This window comes from Ischnura elegans, chromosome 2, assembly GCF_921293095.1.
Source record: "Ischnura elegans chromosome 2, ioIscEleg1.1, whole genome shotgun sequence".
Classification (NCBI taxonomy): Eukaryota; Metazoa; Arthropoda; class Insecta; order Odonata; family Coenagrionidae; genus Ischnura; species Ischnura elegans.
This window is the reverse complement of record NC_060247.1, coordinates 65,520,292-65,542,829: the sequence shown is the minus strand read 5'-3', so window position 1 is coordinate 65,542,829 and position 22,538 is coordinate 65,520,292. Positions and strand designations below refer to the sequence as shown.

At 39.3% G+C, this 22,538-nt stretch overlaps 1 protein-coding gene across 2 annotated transcripts in view; it reads right to left on the bottom strand.

The window, feature by feature from the left end:
- The window catches only part of LOC124153888 (prolactin-releasing peptide receptor), a 288,340-nt gene extending 272,350 nt beyond the window's left edge, over window positions 1-15,990 (bottom strand). For both annotated transcript variants that reach the window (XR_006863784.1, XM_046527269.1), the window contains exon 1: window positions 10,925-15,990. Coding sequence is in view for 1 of the 2 variants with exons in the window: in XM_046527269.1 (XP_046383225.1) it covers window positions 10,925-11,428 (504 nt within the window). In the remaining variant the exon portion in view is untranslated. The remainder of the gene's footprint in view (window positions 1-10,924) is intronic.
- Window positions 15,991-22,538: the final 6,548 nt, after the last annotated feature.

The window sequence follows — 22,538 nt, the reverse complement described above, 5'->3', positions numbered from 1 at the left end:
TGCGCAAGGAAAGCACACATCAATTGAGTTTATCAACCCTCATTAAGAAGAATCCATTGGCATAACTATGGGTGGAATGAGAGAAAGAGATCCCCCCAAAGATATTTATCTTATACCATACCAATGCTTTCCCTGTTGTGATGAATTCCCGCGGAATTGCGAATGAAACCCAAATATCAAGTGACAAAATAATGTAAATTGTATTTCCAGACATGTCTTTTTTCAAAAAGTTTTCCCGGATCTCCCATTGCTTGGGGAGGTCACCTCCAATCCCTCCAAATCCCCCCTCCCAAAGCATGTTCCTAGTTACGGTGCTGCTTGATTTAATAATGCTCTTGAAACTTAAAAAAAAATGAATACACGTTTTCAAGATACGATTCCGAGGAAATGATGCTCACCACTGCTCCCTGCAATGACCAGTGGAAGAGATTAATGGCGTTTTCAAAGGGAACCATGGCCTACTTCAGTGCCCTTTGAAAAGGAAGATTTTAGGATCAAACTTTGGTCGCTCTTTGAAAAGCTTGTTAGATTCATACACCTGGATATCTATTTTTTTCGCCAGTATAAATGAATTTTTGCATGAAATTGGTAAGTCTCTAAAAACTCTCTTCTTGAAGCGCAAGGATTTGTCTCTAATCCCTCCATAGAAGGCTCATGAAAGTTTCTTACGGCTTAAAGTATTTATCCCCCATCCGAAATGAGAAGAGTTTCTTTCACTAAATGACCCTCTACCCTCAGCTGGCAGATGCTACCTCTCCTTCACTCAATTACTCAGTTTAAAAGTAACGTCTTATATTTCATGGGCATTACTCTTCCTTCTTAGCAATTATAAAGTTTACTTTGCTTCATTTCCACGGAAGATAAGATTTTCGTTCCCTAGAGGGGTAGGGAAGAAGCCGTGATAACTTTCCTTTGTGTAGGTCAGATATGAATTTGTGAGAAGTCATGTGGAAATCGGACGATCGGTAGTGTCTTCTAAGGGGAAATTCTAATTACTAATTTAAGCTGCATTGTATTCAGCTGTAGCGCAATCATATTATTTACTGTACGTTTTAGTATCCATCTCTGCACCACAACATGAAACCTACCCACTTACTTCCTGAAATAAATCTAAAGGGTGCCTAAATAAATAAAACGTGGATCTACTCTCAATTATATGTTTCATTTGTTGAATAAGGCTGTTATAATACTCTGGTTTCATGCATAGTCTCTGCTGTCATAGATATCAAATTTATTTAATAAGGATGAATGATTCCATCTACTTTAATCCTCTTTTACTCCAAGATTATGGAACATGTTTTTTAAATAACCACCGCCAGGGGCTCTAAGACTTTCCCAGAAGTCACAAAATGTTCAAGTCTTGGCTAATTGAATTACCCTCTATCTCCATACCACTGAAATTTATTCCGAGCGGAAAATATTAAGAAAAGTAGATGAGAAAGTGCGGGAAACGAAAATAAAATTCAGCGAAGATTTCATTTACGAGAATTCTGGCAAATCATTGGCCTGCTAAGGCATTTATGAGTGCATTTTTTTGCTATTAGAAAATTAATCGAAATTAAAACTCTTAGCATCCACAAAATAGAATTTTTTATCGTATTTTGAAGACATCAAAGCCATTTCTAAAGAAGATAAACACCTAAACCCGTTTCCAACATATTTAATAACGCTTTTTTCCGATCTTAAAAAATTGATTTTAAAAAATCTTATACAAGGCGTTCCGACGTAGTACGGTTAAAAAATATTTGCCGAGCGAATATGTTGCCTTTTAAATTTTGAGTGATAATATGGCCGTTGGTATGAGTATTAATTTTTAATTAAATTTTCATCGTAGCAATTACATGCTTGCAGACGTTCTTTTAATTAATGTTAGCTAATTAATTTTAGCTATTCAAAGAAATCTTCACGAGATATATGAGGCAGTCCTCATAATCAATAGTTATATTATGTCAGTATAACAGGAATAAAGGTGTCCATTCTCCGGCGATGTTGAAAATTGATTCTCAAGTTTTGGAAACATTGGGTACATTTTTAATTTGTTTATATTTCATCTCTAAGTCATACACAGATTGAAATGTAGCAAGAAATATAAAAAACCAAGAAAGGTTGGCAATTGAGTTACTTTTGCTGACGTTTCATTATGTGTGGCTGTCTTGCTTTGTTAGAATCGCTCGATCCTTGACCTTGTTCAAGTTTAAGTACACAAGCAAGCGTATTAGCAATTCAGGGTTTCCAGAATCATGTTATTTAGGGTAAGCACAATGGAAATGCTGAATAAATAATAGCGTTCCGGGTATTTCCCCAGCATACCTACTACCGAACCCATCATTGGTGCCATTTTCGTTTCAATGTTGATGGCGTCGACCTAATGGTTAATCTCTCTAGCATTAAAAAAGATAAGATCTCTCTTTCTATTATTTTTCTTTCCCGTGCTTCATGATATGAAAACAAAAAATGTCGTATAGGTGAGACAAAATTATGAACTTTTAAACCTAACCCGAGGCTTTACTGTTTTTCCATTTATCATATTATTTTTAATAGAAATTCGATGGAAGACTTAAAAATTATACTTCAATTAGTGTGGAGCAATTCATTTCAATTTCCAAAAAAAATTAAACAGCATAGTGAAAATAACAACGAATTCCAAAAGGTACATCGTAAGATACCAACCAAAGAAAATGTGAACGCTTTGAAATGGCTTAGCAAAGAATATTTCAAATGGCCTATGTAATTTTTTCTTTCGCTCTAATTATTTTGTTTGCCCTTGTTCACAACGCCTCATAATTTACTATTACTTACCATGCCGATAGGAATAAGAACGATATGTTCTAAAACAGCAATTTTAAATTATTTATGGTCCAGAAGGAAAACTCACGAAGAAAAATATATGTGGCAAGCTTAAAATTTATTGCTTGAATAATGGCTGAAAAAATCCCTTGTCATTTTTCAGCTCGGTAGTAAATATATTTATAGCCACGCTAAATTGTTTCGTAAAAGCCGACGTCCTCATTCCTTTTGTTTCCTAACACTGCATAAGGTTTTAATACCAATATTATGTTCTTTTACAATTCTTACATTCCTTAATACTATTTGAATTTGAGTATTTTGTGGGTAGGCATATCAATTTTTAATCTTAAATTACTTTTTTGTTAATCTTGAAAGCCATTTCAAGACATGGAAATGCAAGTAAGTTTGCTGAGAGCCTTGCGTAAAATCTGAAAAAAAAAACTCTTTCCGATACATCTAATCGTCATTTATATCTCATTATTTGCATTAGATCAGTTAAAAGTTTAAAAAAATACTGGGGAAATACGGTGGATTTTTGATAAATAGTGATGCACATTTTTGAGAAAATTAATTGATGAATGAATCAAAATATCAAAACTTGCAGTCATAAAGTCTTCATCGTGCTTGAATCACCGTTCATAATCAAGAATATTTTGAGAGGTTTATTGCCAGAATTATATCAGGATAAATTAAGGTTTGCTGATGGTGTTTTTGAAAAAATTCTCACCCTGATTAGAGCTGCACAAATGAAGCCGATAAATGAAGGCAAACAAGTCGTAATTCCTTTAACTATTACCTATGTTTTGTTAATCGTTAGATGTTAGTAATTTTCCGAATTGACCAAGCAGTTTATTTCGCCCGAACTTTTTTCTACTAGACCACTATTGTTATTATTACGATTATTGTCCTCTAACTGACTATCAGTTGAAAACCTGTATCACCTTGACGATAAATAATCAATAATAAGTTACCCTTGCCCGCTTACAATTATTGAAAGTATTATTTATGTTTAACGCTGAAAATTCTTTCACAGCAGAGACGGCACTCTCTCTAGGCACACTATACCGTAATTAAATATTATGCCTGATCCACCTGATATATAAAATCTTAGCGAATTACATTCCTCAGATGAGGATATAAATATAAAGTCTACATAATTTCCATGCGCAGAAGCCGATACTTCATCTTGTACGAATTGAATCTTGATTTTCGACCGAAATCTTTGAATTTAATATTTTAAAAAAATTTAAAAATATGAGATGATTCATTGACAGTACTAATGCAAAGTTTTGTGTATCTTAAGTATTTTTTTCAAAATCATGACTCATATTCAAGCACATGCCTAACCAAAATATATCATCCTCAGACTTGAGAATTTATGTCTATATTCATGAAGCTGTTAGCGAGAAATGATCAGAGTTTGAGCAAACATTACGTGATTAATTGCAGGGACTTTCCCCTCGTTGCGATTCATCCCGGTGGTTCATTCCCAGGCAAAATGGAAAACTTTCCGTGTGCATCAACACATCACTCGCAAGTAAGGAAGGAATGGAGGAGGAATAATGAAAATGTTTAATTCCAAACTGCGAGTCAGTGTTGGGCTATCTGTATGTGCTACAGCTCCCGATTGCATCGGAACATAATAGATGATTTTGCAGTCACAGGCACGCTCTCACGCTTATTGTCCCACGGTCACTAATTTAATCGTTTCCATCAATAATTAAGCTGCCGTAAGCATTGCCACCATTAGGAAATTGTGCCGTAGCTAATGTGCTTATAACTCCCACCTCCTGCAGTTGGGTGGCCCGCTTCTGAATTAACTTTTCGAGGGCGTTGCGCATACGACAATTGATTAGGAACGTACAACGCCGGGCCGCGCGATGATTTTATTTCTTCTTAATGAAAATACCGAAGTTGACGCTGTTTTGCCACTAATTCTCAGATAGGTCTGAAACTGCAATCCGCGAGTTTCGGAGTTAATTGAGTCTCCTGGACTATCGCCAACTACTCCCCCAGTTCGAATATCCCTGACCTTAACTCACCCAAATTTCATCCGATCAGAGCACATTGTTTTGCCGTAAAAGTCTTAAATACGTTGATACGTTGATCGGAAAAGAGACACTTGACTCTTTTATAGTTTACATGATGGGTTAAACAATTGATTTCGCGGATTTGTTAGAAAGAATTTTACCCAGAGGAATTAAGTAGCCACGGCCTCCCAATATTCATGATTCAGAGTTGGTATTTCTTGATTGAATAGTAATCGTATGTGGTTCTGTAAAGACTATTGTCAATATCTTGTGAAGGTTTTGGTTGGCGGAATGATATCTGCTCCAATTGTCCACTAAATTGGCCTTAATTTAATAATTTTTTACTAAATCCTTATCAACATTTAGTCTATAAAGATGCGTCCAAGGTAAATCTGCAAGCAGGTATTTCATTACCAGAAATGAACAGCAAGACAGCTGTAACCATTTTTTTATCCTTACCCTAACATTAAATTTTATTTCTCATGAAGCTCTTTATATGAATATTTTTTAGCTCTTCCACGGTAAACGAGAAAGTTATTACATCAAGCTTTTAAGCTGTGAAGTTAAATTACGTGTAATTCATACTGAAAAATGCCACATTTTCTTTGCTTTTCGCTATACTAATCATATACCATGGACGACTTTCAAATTTTTTATGTAAGAAGCTATATTTTTGCAGACTTAAGCAGTATCATACATATAATATGTAAGCATAAGATAAAAAAATGAAATTAAATAAGTAAAATGCCTCTTTATTTGAGTAGACTGACAAAAACTATACCCCTGTACTTTAAACCCTAAGCATCAAATCATAAAGGTAGTTGAGTTTATTTGAGTTCATAGAGATTTTATCGGGATACGGGGATGACTCGATTACAGCTTAGTCCAAATCGTTAAATATGTCACTTGGCCCTAATTGTATAATGTTTCATTTTCTCACAACAATAGGATTTGGTATCCTTCCTGTATATTCACTACTTTTGGTCGTGGCACATTTTTTTACGTTTTAAATATCGGTATGAGTAATTACCCGAATAAATTCAAAAATTTGCCTCACTCCTCCATTCATTGCATGATTTGTAATAATTTGCGATACACATCTTTTGAAGCGATTTTACTCAGAGGCATACAACACTAGCGTGTCACATAATTTTCCTTCTTTCATTAATGGCAGTAATAATCTACTCGTTTTTATAGAATTTATAAGGGAGCAGTACCTTGATCATATTCGAAATTTATTGAAGAGTTAGTTTGAATAAAAATATTTTATGATCATTTGAATTTCTCAAAAAAAATTAAATTAAAAAAAAAATTATTAATTATTAATTTTGAATCTAAAATTTTTATACCAGACGAATTTGTCGGTTCAGCTGTTCTTTGCTGGGTTTATTATTTTGCTCTACGTTGAAATTACTCGAGTACCCAAAACAATTATTTCGCTTGCTGAATTCCTAAGAAAAGGTATGTGGTTATCACATTAACAGACTTACTAACACCCTAATTTCATATTTTTATCATTCGTGTTTATCAATTTAAATATATACATGATGCCTGACAAAGATATAGAAACATGCAAAGTCTACAACTTGAGCTATTTCACGACTAGTATATACTTCCTTACATCTATTTCAGCAGCAAGTTTTAAAGGATTTATAATTTTCACTTAAGAAAATAATATATTTTTTTCAAATGAATTGGGCTCTTTTGGAAAATATCCATGCAAAAACTCGAATGTTAATTATTTTTTTTATGATGCACGTCACGAGGCCAAATTTAATAACTTAACATCTAATTCCATCATTGAATGCATAGAAAATTTATAGCTGCGACATTTTCAGATTATTAGCTTTAAATTAATGAGACTCAAGGGGGAAATAAAAAAAATAGAAAAACAATCTAACACACGTCAAATGTGAGTTCAAATCTCCATCGCAAAAAAGAGTCAGTTTTGATTTTCGTAAAAGCTGAGTGATCACTCGGTGGAAGGGAAGAAAATGCTCATCTCCGCTCCCATAACGTCACCGATCTCCCAGGCCATATATTACCTCCTGCTGTCACGGGGGCATTAGGTAATTTTAAGGCCACTGCGTGTTTACTTTCACCGCTGAAATACTGCCATTCCCCCCTCACGGCTCTCAAAATAACGGTTGAAGGTAGCGGAGCCGATAATGTGCGAAATAACTCATTGAGGTATGCAAACGGCAGACGTGTATTTCAAAGGTTTCCACCTAACTCGGGAACAATTGCAGTCACGAGATACGTTTGTCTGCTTTTTTTTCGTCTGCTTTCTGAAGCATTCATTGGCGTTACTGACAGGTGATTTACCGCCCCAGCGCAGAGCCAAATTAAGCAATATAATTTTTCCCCGCCAGGCATGCTTTAATTTTTTTACGAGCATATTTAATGATTTATCCACCGCTCGCTCACAGATTTCTGTGCCTTTCATGACCCAGTTGCCCATATCCACTGATTCTTTTTATTGCACGAATTTATCTCTGAAAATTACATGAGTTTGTTACTTATGTTGATTTTTCTCATAGTTATTTTAATGCGCAAATGTACTAATTATGATACAAACAATTGAAATTTCGCATTGAATGAAAGAATGGAGGCCTTTTTCATCTGTTAAACAAAACGCTAATAACTCATCAGGTAAGGTCAGTAAGTAAGGAAATATAATCCCTCCAATTTTAAAACATTGCTAATGATCAAGCTAATGGGAAGTTTTCTACGAAAATAATACAATTGAGTAAAGATAAAATACTGCAAACATAGTGGATGTTGGTGACACTCCATCACCCATTATACCACTAGTAAGAATAGGCAAAGTGAAGCGTGTAAGATAGGAAATAGCTTATATTTTTTGTAAATTTTCAAGCTCTAATTAAATACATCTCACAGTTGAGGTTATTACCTGAGTAGAGAACCAAAACAGGGAAGTGATTCTGAAACTACATTATTTTTTTCCGAGAATCAAGTATTTCTAGTATGACGCACAAACAAGCCTTCACAAATAGAGAAGGCGAGAATGGGTATAAAATGAAAATCTAAAAAAGTCTAATTTACACAACTCGGTGTGACATTTTGAATTTTCTGAATCAAATATTAGTTTCATCATACATCCGTGATAAATTACGTCATCAAAAAGGTCATAAATGAGGGTCACAATAAAACATTCAACTCCCTGAAGTAAGGAATTCACGAATATCTTGGTATTCTCAACGTTTCTTTTTTAATGAAACGGTTCCCAGCCCCACAAACACATCATTTAACAAAAAAATGTATCCATTTTTAATAATACATCGTTAGTTAAGCATATATTATCATATTTTATCCGGTGTATGATATTCACATACTGAATGAGCCTAAAAAAATAATGGAGCTGTTGTAAAATAATATCGCTACATTTATGAGTATAGATTTTGCCGAACTTTTACGAAGCAGATAACTTTTTGGGTGTTTTAAGTCAATTACTGATCAAAATTACTTTATCGTAAAAAGAAACCAGAAATATTTAATAATCTTATTCTGTCACTACACCTGATTTAAAGTCTTAGCAGCTGAAAAACGTAAATTTTTAAACTGCGCATTGTTATTTTGAGCGTATCATTAGCATTCAATGGCTACGATGCTTTAATACTATGTCGAAACCAATCCCAGGATGCATAATGCAGCAATGACAAGGCAAACATTTCAATCGAAGGAAGTTGATTTCTAATGAAATGTCAATGAATATGCATATTTTAATATATTCGAATCTGCTCATTGAAATTTGAAAACATCAATGCTCTTCATTACCTTCGTATCAGCCTGGTGAATTGGAAAATGAAGTGTAATTAACCAATTACTTTTACCTCTTTCTTTCAATTAACCTCACCAATTTAATTTAATTACATCTGTTTTCACTCAAAATTGGACAGAGTTCACCGCTTTTGAATTCATGTTTACGTATACTGGTGACAAAGAAACTAGAAAAAAATTATCATTACCACCTCAGACATTTTCATACCTTTTGTTGTAGCACTGAGAATATTGCATTTTAACATGCCATTACTTTAACCTATGGTTTATCATATGGTCTCTTTTGTTAAGGATTTGATGAGAAAAGAAAACTTTCATCCACCTGAATCCATGTTTTTTCCTCTTAGGCCCAATTTCGATGCTACGAAAAAAATCCAATCTTTTAAGAGGCACATAATACAATCGATAGCTGAAATCATATAAAAACCATTTTATGGAAAGAAATGGTTTTTGCATGATAAAACCTGCTCGATAACAAATAATTTAACTTTTCTATTTTAAGATATATAGGGTCTCCTTCACAACAGGATGTGATTTCAGCGTAATACGTTCATAGTTAAATTTGACTTATTTGCTAAACATCAACCGACTTTATTGGAGCAAATGCTATAGTTAAAAATATCCTGAGTATTTTTTTTTTTGTCGAATAAGAATTAACTTATCGGAATGAATTCTCTAACTTCGTTATTCGAAAAGATTATGCTTCCTTTTAAAGAAGAAAATACTACCCCATATTTAATGGATAGGTAGTTGTCGAGTAAATTGAAGTAGTCCCTTGCATGGAATACAAAGGGCCCAAACTTTCCATTGCAGTGGACTGAAAATCTACATTTGACAATAACGTAGTAGCAGTTATCTTTTCTCCACTGTTTCTGTTAAAGTGCATTTTTATATTATGTGATTAACCTTATATGAAATATATTATTATTACATGAGATTTTCATCAATAACTCGTAATACTTATTTTGTCTCTAAGGTACTTCCTAACAATGCCTAATTCTATTAGCTCTGGGTTGGAATCATTTCCACGTTAAAAAATAAAAAAAATTATTTTGATTTTTATTTTTCCATTAAATTAATTGATTTTAAAGATCTAACCCAGTAAATTAAGAAATAAAATTCCGCAACTTCATATGACGAAAAGATACTGAAGGCTATATCATCTTCTCAGGCTATTTATTTTTACGCGTATTTTAAGTGTGGATACAGAAATATAGTTGATATTCAGGTTATACATGACCACATGGTTTTTACTATTTCAAGAGACGACAGAAAAATGTCTCACGAACTGCCTGCGTGGTGGAATATTCATTCTCCACATTCCACTTTACTGCGCAGAAAAAGATCTTGAGAGATTCAGCGTGAAAATATTTTGCTGGTCCGCATTTTAATGGCAGAAAGAACTTCACCGCGGAGTATTTTCCATCTCATGAGAAGCGGTTCTCTTAAGGTAAGCGTTGCAAAAGTTTAATCCATATAGCAATGCTTAGTTCAGAACCGTCTTTTGTTGATTATTATATGCATTAGATCTTGGAATATAGTTTGAGAAGGAAGATAACTTATTATTTAAGGGACTAGAGTACGGAATGGAATTCATATCGAAGAAAAAGTCATAAACATACTCAAATTTTATAAATAATTCTCATTATCCACATCGCAGGTGATATCTATTCGATACGATTCATTAGTCTTAGTGATTACACGCTCACGGATAAAGCTATGATGATGTTGAAAGAATAAGGTATTTATCTAATTAAGGTTATTCAAGAAATATGCATTGTATAACAAAGTTATTTCCTCATTCTAGTTTCCACAATAATTTGCTTATTGCTCCGAAATAAGTGTAAAGAAGTTTTGGCATATTTATTGGCACTTTTAGTATGTGAAGCATGCAAATGACAATTAAATTTCAAAATTGAATTGTTCCACTTGTAATTTACACCCTTTATCCGCATTTACAAGCATATGAGACTGCATGAAATGATAAAGATGAAATCATTTTTTTAAACCTGGAGGATTTGCAGCTAAATTTTTCTTTTAAAAAAGAAAAACAAACAGTTATACAAATGCATGAATGCAACTCGAAGAAATAGCCCCCAAGCTCTAATTTCGTGAATCTGTCCATAAATGCGTACCACCACGTACTTGCACGAGAAAATGCATTGAGTAAACACGGCTTTGGGAATATTTTGAAATTCTCATGGCAATGCCGTGTATCTACTATTCTCCGTGAAACCGTTTCAACATTAAACAGTTTTCTTATTTGTATCAATACAAATTAATATGACAAACAGTAAGGCACTGACCTGTGCGTAGGTGACGAGGTGGCATAGCGCTTTCCCGAAGATCCAGCTGCCGAGGAACGTGTAGATGGGCGTGAAGGGTACCGCCAGTGTGCACAGTAGGACGTCCGAAAGGGCGAGGTTGGTTATGAACAAATTGGTCACTGTTTGCATCGCCCTGTTCCTGCCAACCACGTAGCACACCAACGCATTACCGAAAATGCCCAAGACGAATATCGTCGTGTAGAGAACGTAGAAGCTGGCCTGCACGGCCTTGTTCAAGATGATATCTTCAGGGTCGACTTCGGACGGTGGGGTATCGTCCGTCACATTTACGTTCAGGGCTGCACTGGCATTTTCCAGCGTCAGTTCCGAAGTAACTGTGTATAGGATATGTTCGGATGGTTCGTCGAGGCCTGAAATGTTCACACCGAGGCTTCTGAAGTCCGGAAAGGCCCAGACAGGTTTCGGATCACTGGGGGGCATGGGAGAAGCGCCCAGTAGAACACTACGGTTGCTGACAGCCATTGCGATCGATTCAACCGGTGGGTACTGCCGTCAGAATAAACACTCGTAATTTGAAAGTTGGAGTGGGGTATTCCGGGTAATCTGGCTCACCAAATAAACTGATGTCCACAATGAAGAAAGCTGATTAGTGAAGATTTTACCAGTTTTCTAGAGAACAGTCACCTCTAAGATGCTGAATATAACGGTTCACACGCTCTGATGCCAACAAGGAGGAAAGTCAGGTCCGAGAGATATTTAAAGTTTTGGTAAAGGTATTGTTTTGTCTTTCACACGTGCACGTTGAGTGACTGTTGGAATATTATCACGCAAATCCACGTTGCAAGGGTTGAAAGGGGAAACAACTTCGCTCTTGGAAGACGTTGGGAGTCCCAAGTCGTTTCAGGGACAAGAAAGCTTCGCAGACGGGCTGGGGTGACGATGAAGCAAAGCTGAAGTTCCTGTAGAGGGAGGGACGGATACTTTTCGATGGTTTTATTTTGCTGGGGGGGATGCAGGGAGCAGAGGATGCGAGTTTTTCCTTCCCACAAGTTCACCCGCAACCGCGGACAATTTTGTGCGTATGTGTATAATCAAATACGAAGTTTGTGTCGGCGTAAACACTATAGGGGAGATCGTAAAAGCTCGACGCGATGGAGGAGTGGGTGTTGCGGGAAGAGGAGGCTCATCCGCCGCCGGCAGTGTCAGAGCCTACAGCCTCGTCCGTGGGAGGAGTGAAAAAAAATGCCCAAATAAGAGCAATTTACACTGTTTGCCTTGCTTAGGTCGCCAAGAGCGAAAGTAGTTACACTTGCGTGACACTGCTCACTGATATATCTTCTTCACTCCATGTATCTCCTTGTCCTCTTCGTTCCTATTTTTACTGGGAAGCACTGGGAAACCAGCAGGAGGTTCAGTTCCTCCCTTCGTGCGATGACTGATTCCCTGAACCAAAAAACCTAATGTCTTATCTCAAATCCCACAGATGACCTCAGAGGTCCCCTCCCACTTGGGACCATGACTGCGCAGTGTTGCCACGCCAAAATATTTTTCACAGAAATATCTGATGTCACGAGATTGATGAAACTATGTCCTAGTTTCCACATCACATCGCATTTTTCAGTTATGTTTTAATTATCCCTATTCTACACACATTGGATCGACCAACGTGAAGGTCACTCCGCTTAACACAAGGGTGAGGAAGAAAAGGGAATACACACGGGCTAGAATTATTCACCTTTTCCTATGCAACGGCATGTTTACTATTTTCTCCATAAGCTGTCTCCCAACATTCTTACCCTCCTCAAAAAGCTGTGGAATTTATTTAGAAAAAAAAGTATAACACACTTCCGAAGAAAGACCCAATCTAAAAAAAAGTGTTTGCTTTTCAAATTGGGAAACCGATCAGAACGGGAGGCATAAGTCCAAGCCCACACAGATTATCTCACCCCGGGTTTATTTGCAATACTTTTCGTATCGATTATGAAGAGAGGGGTTCCTCGGAAACCCTCTTACCGCACCCCAACCCACCCTCCTACACTTAACGCGTCAGGTTTTTTTCTGTAGTATCTCCCACTCTGTCACCCGTAAAGGTCTCGGGGAGAGTAGGTTTACGATTCGTGAGAGAAGCCTGGAGGAGGTATATTCACACCTTCTCCCCGTGTGTCACCAGAAATGAAAAAGGAGAAAATATGAAAAAAAATTGTACGAGCGGGTAGTTTTGGTGCCTATTAAGATATTGCCGTGTTCGAATAGAGACCCAAAAATTGGGAAATTTTTTATGAAGTATGAGTGCGCTGTCAAAGATGACCCAAAATCGGTAATTTTTGATCAAACTACAAGGGCGTAGTCAAGTTTTCTCGTAGAATTACTTAAAGTGCTTATTATTACGTGTGTTTAATCCAGATAAAAATATGTTATCTTTAATCGGGTGTTTGGTTTCCCCCCTTACTCTTCAGTCTCTGCCCAATGTGGTAGTAGATGTGATGCTGAAATGTTGTGGTAGAAATATTTAAAGTGCTGCTATTATGTGTGTCTTGAGAACAGATGTATATCTGAATCTCCAGTTGGGTGTTTGGTCTCCCACCTGACTCTCTAGTCCCTGTCCACTTCAACCCCCCTCGTACGAATAAATACGTTTGGGACGAGTTCCAGGGGTGCGCACTCCAGAAGGTGAGGTGTGTATCTGCGGGCTCGAGCGGCCGCGCCGCTCTTGTGCGACGCTCGTCTCGCCCGTGGGGGTCGGGATCATGTGAGTTGGGTGGAAGGGAGGGGGCCCGTAGCCGAGGGGAGGATGATACCAAGTCTCCCTTTGCTATCCCGGAGCCGCGCCGCGCACGACTGCCCAGCAGTAAGGGTTGATGAGGCAAGAGGGGTCAGGAAATAATATAAATCCCTAGAAAAATCTTATCACAGTCAAAATAGACTCGCAGATTCGGAGCAGTTAAAGCAGACTCGTAAAAATGCAGTATAATTTAAAGGTAAATGGAAATTTTAACGGTTACAGAACTCACGGATTTTTCTTCTCTGTTCACTCAAAGATTTCGCAACTTTAGGAGAGATCAACCGGGAGCAAAAATCGAAATATTAAACGCTAGAACTAAAAAAAAATAATGTAAAATAACACCTTTTAATACCCTTTCCCGGATACACTGGCAATTTCTCTTCTATTGTGGCGTCAATGAAAATAAATTTAAGTTTAATTGCCCTTCAGAACATGATGGCATAGTTAGCTTTATGAAGTATCAATTAAACAAAATTTTGGCCAGCTGAAATCTTCTATTTAAAGGAGAAACACATTCCATTCATCGCCTTTTGCCGCGAAAAAAATACCAACTTTTGCTCTTTGTCGATGAGATTTTTTTAAACTCGCTGAGCTTCCGATTTTCGTTCGAGTCGTCCTTTACTTGTAACAAATTGATTGATCAGATATATTCTCGGGGAGACCTTACGATTTTCGTTCGATTCAACCCTTACTTGTAGTAAAGAACGTACTCGGATTGATCAGAAATTTTCTCAAGGATGGATTACGAGCCAAAACCCACGAACGTTACACCAGGTCGGCCGAGAGACTTTCCCGCATATGCGGATAATTCCTTTCCCCGAACTAACGGAGCGACAGCGTGGGGATTCAGAGGGGACTCACCGACTGAGGAGATAGAAAACGAACCGGCGGAGAAAAGGTGAAGGTGGGCAAAAAAAATAATACGATGAGGAGCACACCACGGGAAGGAGGAATTTTTTCGTGCGATGTTGAGGAGGATAAAGTGTGTAACGAGAGATGGGGAAAGGAGACACCGAAAGGGAAGAAGGATATGGGATAAAAATCTGAGACGAGAACCTGAGATGATCGAGAGAGAGAGAGGGAGGGAGATTATCGCGTTGGCCGAGATGAGGGTTGTGATTTATCGGCGGAAACCGCTTGAGCCGAAGAAGAGGAAGATGGCTAGATGGACTTCTCGGGGATGAAAAGTGAAAGGGATGAATTGGGGAAGGTATCACAGCACGCCGTGAGGGAGGGACACAGCGGGTCGGCACAAAAGAGTGAAATGAAAAGGGTTCTCTTAAGACGGGCGCTGGGCGGATCCTATTCTGGGCCTCGGGCCGTCTCCGCCGCCACCCGACTGCTTCCCCGCGGTGCCAAGAGTTTGCGACCGAAGTCAGACACCTATAGGAATGGTCATAAAATTGCCCCTTTTCATTTAAAGATTAGCTCTCACGCAACCTTGTCCACTCTGTATGTATCTACCCTCAACGATGTACTCACGCACGATTAAGTACGCGTAATTATAAGTGCACAGCTACTAAGTCTTTTATGCAAGGTTTGCAGCCAAATGCTGAAGTAGATGTTTTTTGGCTATGGTTTAAGTGATAGGGTTTGCTCAAGTATAAATTTTACCCCGTAGAGTTTATAATTTCAACACATTGGATTACTAATCCGCGTTACTTTGGACGCCTTTGGTCAATCCACGAGGGTCAGAAATAACGTTCTCTACCCACCGAGGGTCAGAGAGATGAGAAATATCGTTCTCTAGCACAGCCGTCTTTAAAAAGTGAATTAGATATTGGTACTTCAATTGCGCAAGGACGCCCAATTATGTATAGTATACGAGATTTATGCGTATAATTTTTTCAGAAGTACTTAGTACAAATTTTCATGCTCACGATGTTATTTTCTTGTAATAATGCAAGTACTAAAGCCCAGAGAATGTAACCAACTCTGGTGGCGAGATGACTACGCACGGTTTACCCCTCAACCAGCTCAGAAGTGGATCAAAGGTCAAAGATCACGAGATCGAAACCTCTGGTGGCTTGCGACGAAGCCACCCACTCCCATTCCCTCTTCACGACCAAAAAAACACCTCTTCCCTCCCCCCACGCCTTCTTCACTCAAACCTTCTGGCCGCCGATCCGTCCTCTAGAAACCCGTGCAGACGGAGTCGAGAGAGGGATTGCTCGGCGCCGGCTCCCAAATAATCCGGCTTCGCTCTCCTTCCTCCTCAAACAGGTCCCTACCCTCCACCCTGGGATGGGATGTTGTCCGGAACTCGCTGACAGTGGACCTATGCCGTACCCTGATTCAACATTAGGATATCGAATAAAATCAACAGATTTAGGCGTTACTTGTGTTTTTATTTAACCATGAATTAGGATATCGGTTGAGACCGTAAGGCTTATTTGAATCCTAAACAAAGTTCCATGCCTTCAGAACCTGATAAATGACGTCACTTACTTAGGATGAAATATAACTGATCTATGAATAGAAGAGGCCAGCTACGTTATCTCTCAGTTTCTTTACCTATTCCTGTTACGTCCCTCCTATAGCAATCGACGTTGTTATGGAAAACTTAAGATGACCCACAAAGGCTAGAATGCTGCGATCGCACTTAGTGATGCTCCGATATGTTCAATACCGTATCTACTAATAAACCAAGAGTTCTTCAAAATTTTTTCTTTTTATTATTATTTTCCCTGAGCTTCCCTATTTCTGCAGTATTTATTCACTAATCCACGTTATCTCGGACGCTTTCGTTTTCCTCTCGATGGGCAGAATCTAGTAATAACGATCTTTTCCCTGGGTGATAATCTTATGCCGGATTAATTTCAAACTTGGAGTCCTGCTCTACTGCTACCACCGTTCTCATCGCCTGAATTATCTGATATTCATCATGTCCTTTTATATTATATCTGATGACTCACGTTATAATCGATGGCATCAATCTACGCGCGGATGTTGGAGAAGGCCTCCGATCAAAGTGAGCGGGACACTTAAATATCTTTAAAAAAAGTATTTAAAAAAGTCCTGACGGTCGCCTCCTTTCCTTCTAACCACTTTATTTCTCTTTCCCTTCAGTCCTTTTCCTTTATCCCCCAACGTTTTGCGTACTTAAGGGACCGTATAAGGGTCTAAGGGTTCGCCCTCAGGCCTTCGGACTACGTAAGGAGGGAAAAAGGTCGCTTGACTGTAATGAATGCGACGGTCTTCCCCCTTGAGGGAACGGTATTCCCCACGTTTCCTTGTGGTTGTGAGAGTATTTTTTTATTTCACCGTCCCCACCTTATTCATAATTTACTCGAATAAAGAAATATGCTACCCTTCCACTTGTGAAGGATAGCAAGTCTTTAAAAGTCTTCCGTACCCTATTGCACACCTCTAACCCCCTCGAGGTGAGATCAATACTTAGCCCCGTCTTCGACGAACACATACGACATTCGGAGTGAGTGTGATCTCTTTGTGGACTCCTACTCTTTTTTATTGGTCTCGGAAAGAAAAGGAATGAATCGTGTTGATGTCTCCCAGTGAGCGTTCACAGAATCAGTTCTGAAAAGGGGTTTATTCCACTCCGTCAAGTTGGCGCGCTGGATGGAGCTTTTATCAGTCCGAAACTCGTTTCTATGACAAACTAGAGACCTAGCATATGAAAGTGAAAGGGTGATAAAAGTTTACACTGATTCAATAGTTTCTTGATGGAAGTGATTATGATAAATACTCTCCTATTAGTATAGGCTAATTTATAGTGGGTATTAACAGTGTAAAATGCCTGTAAGGAATGAAAGGATAAGAATAATTGGAGGACTTGTGGAAATTCAGAATGTGGAAATTCAGAATGTTATGAGCAGCGTATGAGGAAGTTAAAACAACTGGAAATGATTTCAATCCTCTTCCTCCCCGAGAAGGGATGTGATTCTCCGTTTGGGTGAGGGTTCTTGGCAAAAGCTAAGATGCCTCCCCGACAAGAAAAAGGAAAAAGCCAAAATCAATTTAACATTCACGAAAAAATATTTAGAAAGGCAATAGAACGATCCTATAAATAGGTGTTCTAGCGTTCAGCTCAAAATAAACTCAAGTGAAAGGTTATTTTTAGAGCTTATGTTTTCGTGGGAAAACTAATAAATCATCAATGAAATTGACCTAGAAGAGACCTTTCCTTTTTTTTCTCTTGAAGGAACTTAAGCAAATTAACCTTCCAAAGTGACAGTCCCTCTTTCGTATCGAAAGCTTCAGAGTCGAGAAATTCCTCCCACGGACCAGGATTTCGTTCCCTTCTTGCTTCAGAAATCCTATTTCTTGCGAATCAAGCAGGCTCTTTCAAAACAACGGAAACATAAATACCAAATCCAATTCCATAATATAAGTTTGATGCTTAAAGTAGTTGCGTTCTTGCTGGGTGAATTTGGTTAAAAAAAAAGTGAGTGAAATATTAAGAAATAAGACCCCAAGTGGGGCTATGAGGGATTTAAAGTAAATTGCCCCTGGGAAAGGGCTGAGAGAAGAATGCCTCCGTTGGATGATAAATAAATAGGGGAGGGAGTAGCTCCGTGGATATGCGGTAAGAATGAGCTGATGAAAGTGGGAGGAAAAGATTTAAATTGCGGAATGAATTTCTTTTCTCTATTTTTTTTCTGGGCAAGTGTTGAGAGAAAATTAAAGGAAGGATCTCCGTGAATACTTCCGAGGATATAAAATACGTGAAGACTGAGCTGAGAAAAGTGAGTGAAAAAAAACTTAAAACTCGGAATTAATTTATTTTATCTAGACCACAATCTAGATATTACCTCGCAAAAACATACAAATGGGGTACACAATGGTTTATTCGGCAAGATAAACGGTCTGAAAAATAACGAATAAAAAAAGGCTATTTTCAGAGAGGTTAACTTGATGGCTGAAGGGATTAAAGAGAACAAGATTTTATTCCGCCCCCCGCTGTCGAAGAAGTCAAGCAAACTTGGGGTGGAATTGATGGGGTTAGACAGGGAAAGGTCCTGATAACTTGACGTGTCCGCCCCTCTCAAGGAAACCCTTCTAAGTATTCCAAGATGTGCGGGCTATTCGGCGAAGAATCCCTATGGGATACAAATTAGTTAATGAGATGGGAAGGAGGGAAGATAAATCAGAAAATAATGATCGCAATAAAGTGGAAATGGGGAAATCAAGATCAATTCCTGTTGGTTGGGTAGTAATCGACAAAATAATAACTGAGTAAGTTTATTATCTTCGGATTTTCCGAAAGGAGGAGCTGGAGGAGTGAGTCACGATTATGTTAGGTTAAAAAGTGGTAACTTTATCTACGTATTAAGGCCAAAAAGGCAAGAAATATACGACGGAGATCTTAGCGTTGTTAGGACGATTAATGAAAGTACATGTGAGTTTTGAGGAACAGAGGAGAGAAACTCAAACGCAGGGGTTCTACCAGGGTGGTAGAATTTATCGTAGGAAGAACCCGAGAAGGAAATAAGATGGATGAGATGATATTATTTGGGATGAAGGAGCGTTGGTTTGAGGGGGATCACGGCTATGATTACAGCCGGTTTTAAAGGGGATAGTGGTCGTGGAAGAGGGAAGCTTAACGCCCAAGCCTTGCGTGAGAAAAGATGAGGGAAGATTTTCCTAATCTAAAACTCGATTTTTCTCTTTTTCTGAGAAAAAACGAGCAACGGAGCTTCATAAGATATAGGAGAAGAATTTAAGCGTGAGAATGACAGTGAAACGTTGCGATTTTCCTAAATTTATTCCTGTACTTCCCTACCAAGCAAAATAAGACCGACCCTTCGGATTGGTCTGATAAAATGTTGAGGTATTCCTTTACCGAATCAAAGAAGGGTTTTTGGAGAAGGCCTTCTTTAAGAGGAGCCAAGCAATACGGTTTGGGTGATTGTAACAAAGAAGAGCAGTTCTGAAGGAAACAGATTGATTGGTTCGGGCAAGGAGATGTTTTCGTAAGAAAAAGAATATTTAGGGATTTACGATTACGATAGGGGACAATTCTGTGTGAAATCCTTCGAAAAACTTCAACTAAACGCCTCGAGTTAACGAGACGGGGGTGTTATGAAACTAAACATGTCCCTAGTGAAGTATTTGGGGTCAATTTTCCCCGAAGTTCAACCCTTTCGTGCAAAATAACAATATAAAATCGAGTTCACTCTTCCAAGGGACACTACTCATATAAATATACTTGGTCTTCCTGAAGATGACAGGTATTTCAACTCCGCAGAGTATAATAGTAAATGGATGGGTGGCTTTTACCCTCGGGTGGTCGGAAGGAAGGGGATACAGTCGTGAGGGAGGTGGTGGTAAAAGAACGAGATTGAGAGATGGAATTGGATGCTCTGTCGCGAGGATTTGTCAACACTGCCCCCGTTATTTGTGTTCTCCGGAGAGGCAGGTCGTTCAACGCCCCTTTTGACTGCTTTATTTTTGGCCTCTCGCAAGAGGAGGGAAACAAAGATTTAATCTCCCCGAGCTCCTCGCTATACTCTGACACACATCAACATGGAAGAGTGCAGAGTAAAAAATAAATATCCCCACATTAAAAAAAAACACTTCCAGCCTGGTCTCTTTTTTTCAACACTCCTTCCCTCCACACACCTGTATAGCACTATAACACCGTGCACTTTGCGTCGTTAATCTCCGCAAGCGAGCACGCTCACATAATCCAACGGTAAACGCCCTTCCCGGAAAAAATAGGTTGAGGTTTATTATTTTCTTTTTTCTCTCTTTTTTTAAATCTCTATCTCCTTTGAGCACATGTGGGCCTAGAGCGTGCTCTACGCCTTCCCAGGAGTCAGGCCCAGCTGTTGTTCGAGTAATAAAGGTTCGAGAGAGAGGGGAAGAATGATCCTTGACTGCTCAGAGGAAGGAAAAGAGGGGATATATTCCCTTCTTATTTGGCGAAGGGGGCCGTTTCCTGTACCGGCTAGGCTTCGATGGAATATCAGCCACGCCCACCCGTCCCGTCGAGGTTTGCGAGAGGAGAAATAACTTTGCTCTACTCCGAACGTCCACGCCCTGGCGAACCCCTAAACCCTGAGCCCTACGCAGGAGAGCACCCCAGGGAACGGACCTTCCCAGGACCCTAAAAACCCACCCCTTAACCTCGACACCTTTTTTCCATTTCGGCTCATTAAGTTCCCAGTCACTCCGCACGCTCACACATTGGAAAACACTCACCCTTCTATTAACCCTTGCTCCACTTCTCGGGTAAACTTTGCCCCAAAACTCCTTCTAGTCCCTAATGTATATATATACCTCTCGCTTCTAGTCCATCCGACGATATCCCGTTAGAAGGTTGTCACCCGGGCGGTCTACGAGCGGTTAAATTTCTTCTCTCACTCCCTCGCGAACTTGGGTGAAGAACCTATTCCTGCAATTCCACAATGGAAAGTGGGAACTTTTTTCAATCTCGTTCCGCAAAGTGTTGCGGTCGAGACCTTCGTTGTTGAGATGGGAGAAACCCTGGCTGAGTGATAGGGACGGCGTTATCCAACCATCGCCCGCCTACGCGTCGCCGAACGCCGAGCTCAGTGTACACACGAGTGCTGTGCGAGGATATTTGATGGCGGAACCCAATGATCCGCATCTGTCCATAAAAGAATCCGATTTTTTTCCTCCCTTCTCTCTCCTATCCTTCCCGAGAGGAGAGAGTATGATCGCTCGCTTTTATGACGGCCGTTAAAGGGAAATGTAAAAATATATATATTTACCGCCTCCGAGCGAAAAATAAAAATAACAAAACTTTTTTATGTGTCCTGCACGTGCTCCTGCGTACGTATTTGTATTTATTAGTGCGCGTGAAAACAAAAGGGTCCTTTCGCTCAAGAAATATCCGCGCAAATTCTCAAAAGCTATCACTCATTTCTTTTTTTTTTCGGGAAAAGTGATGCGTTCAGGGCTTATAAATTAAAATTTAGTTTTCCACACGAGGACAATGTAGGAAAATAATGATCTTCGGATACGAGTATACTAGCTCGTATGCTGGCTTATCACCATCATATATATCTTCCTGTTTCGAAGGGGGATTTTTCCGATGACTAGAGCACAACACAACACAAAAATCACATTTTTTCTTCAGCGCCTTTCTGGGGGAAAATCTTGGACTCGAACACGGTAAAGCCGTTCACCAATGAATGTCCGGCTTCCTCCTCTTGGATCTCCGCCCGGAGCCCGGTCCCTCTCCACGCGGCAATCCTCCCTTTTAGACTCCGAAAGAGTTTATTTTCTTTCCCCGGCAAGGGAGCGACTCCTCGCCGAGAAAGCCCGCGCCGCGGTCTCCCTTCCGCGAACGTGGTGTGTCGTTCAAAAGGAAAAGAAAAAAGACGGAGGAGGAGTAGTGGAGGATGGAAAAAAGAAACAATCAAGGCAGAACAGCTAGACGACGATGCGATCGTAAATATCCTCGCTTTCTTCAACCCAGAAACGTCTCGGCGCGCACCCCCTGCGGCGGCCAGCCGTGCCTCAATCCCTTCCGACGTTAGTTTTTCCAGCACTCCACGAGCTCCACAGTTTTCCTCGAGTGAGTCGCGCAATGAGGGTATAAAAAAAACAAAATCGACTACTACCCGGACTCCGACCCCGGTGATGGTTCTTTATACGCGCGGCAAGAGAGAGATGTGTGTTATCCTCTGAGAGGACAGAAGCGTACTACCCCGCGGATAGGGAACGGGAAAAAGATTTTTGCTCACGTGGGGGGGAGGAGGGGTTGGAGGGATGGTTGTGGGTAGGGGTGGTTAATCCCGTCGTCCACCGCGATACTGGCCCACCTACCACTTCGACGTAATGTGAGGGAGGTGATGGATTAAGTATTGAGACGATAGTTGAAACTTATGTCCGTGGTGATATGCTTCCAGCACAGTCACA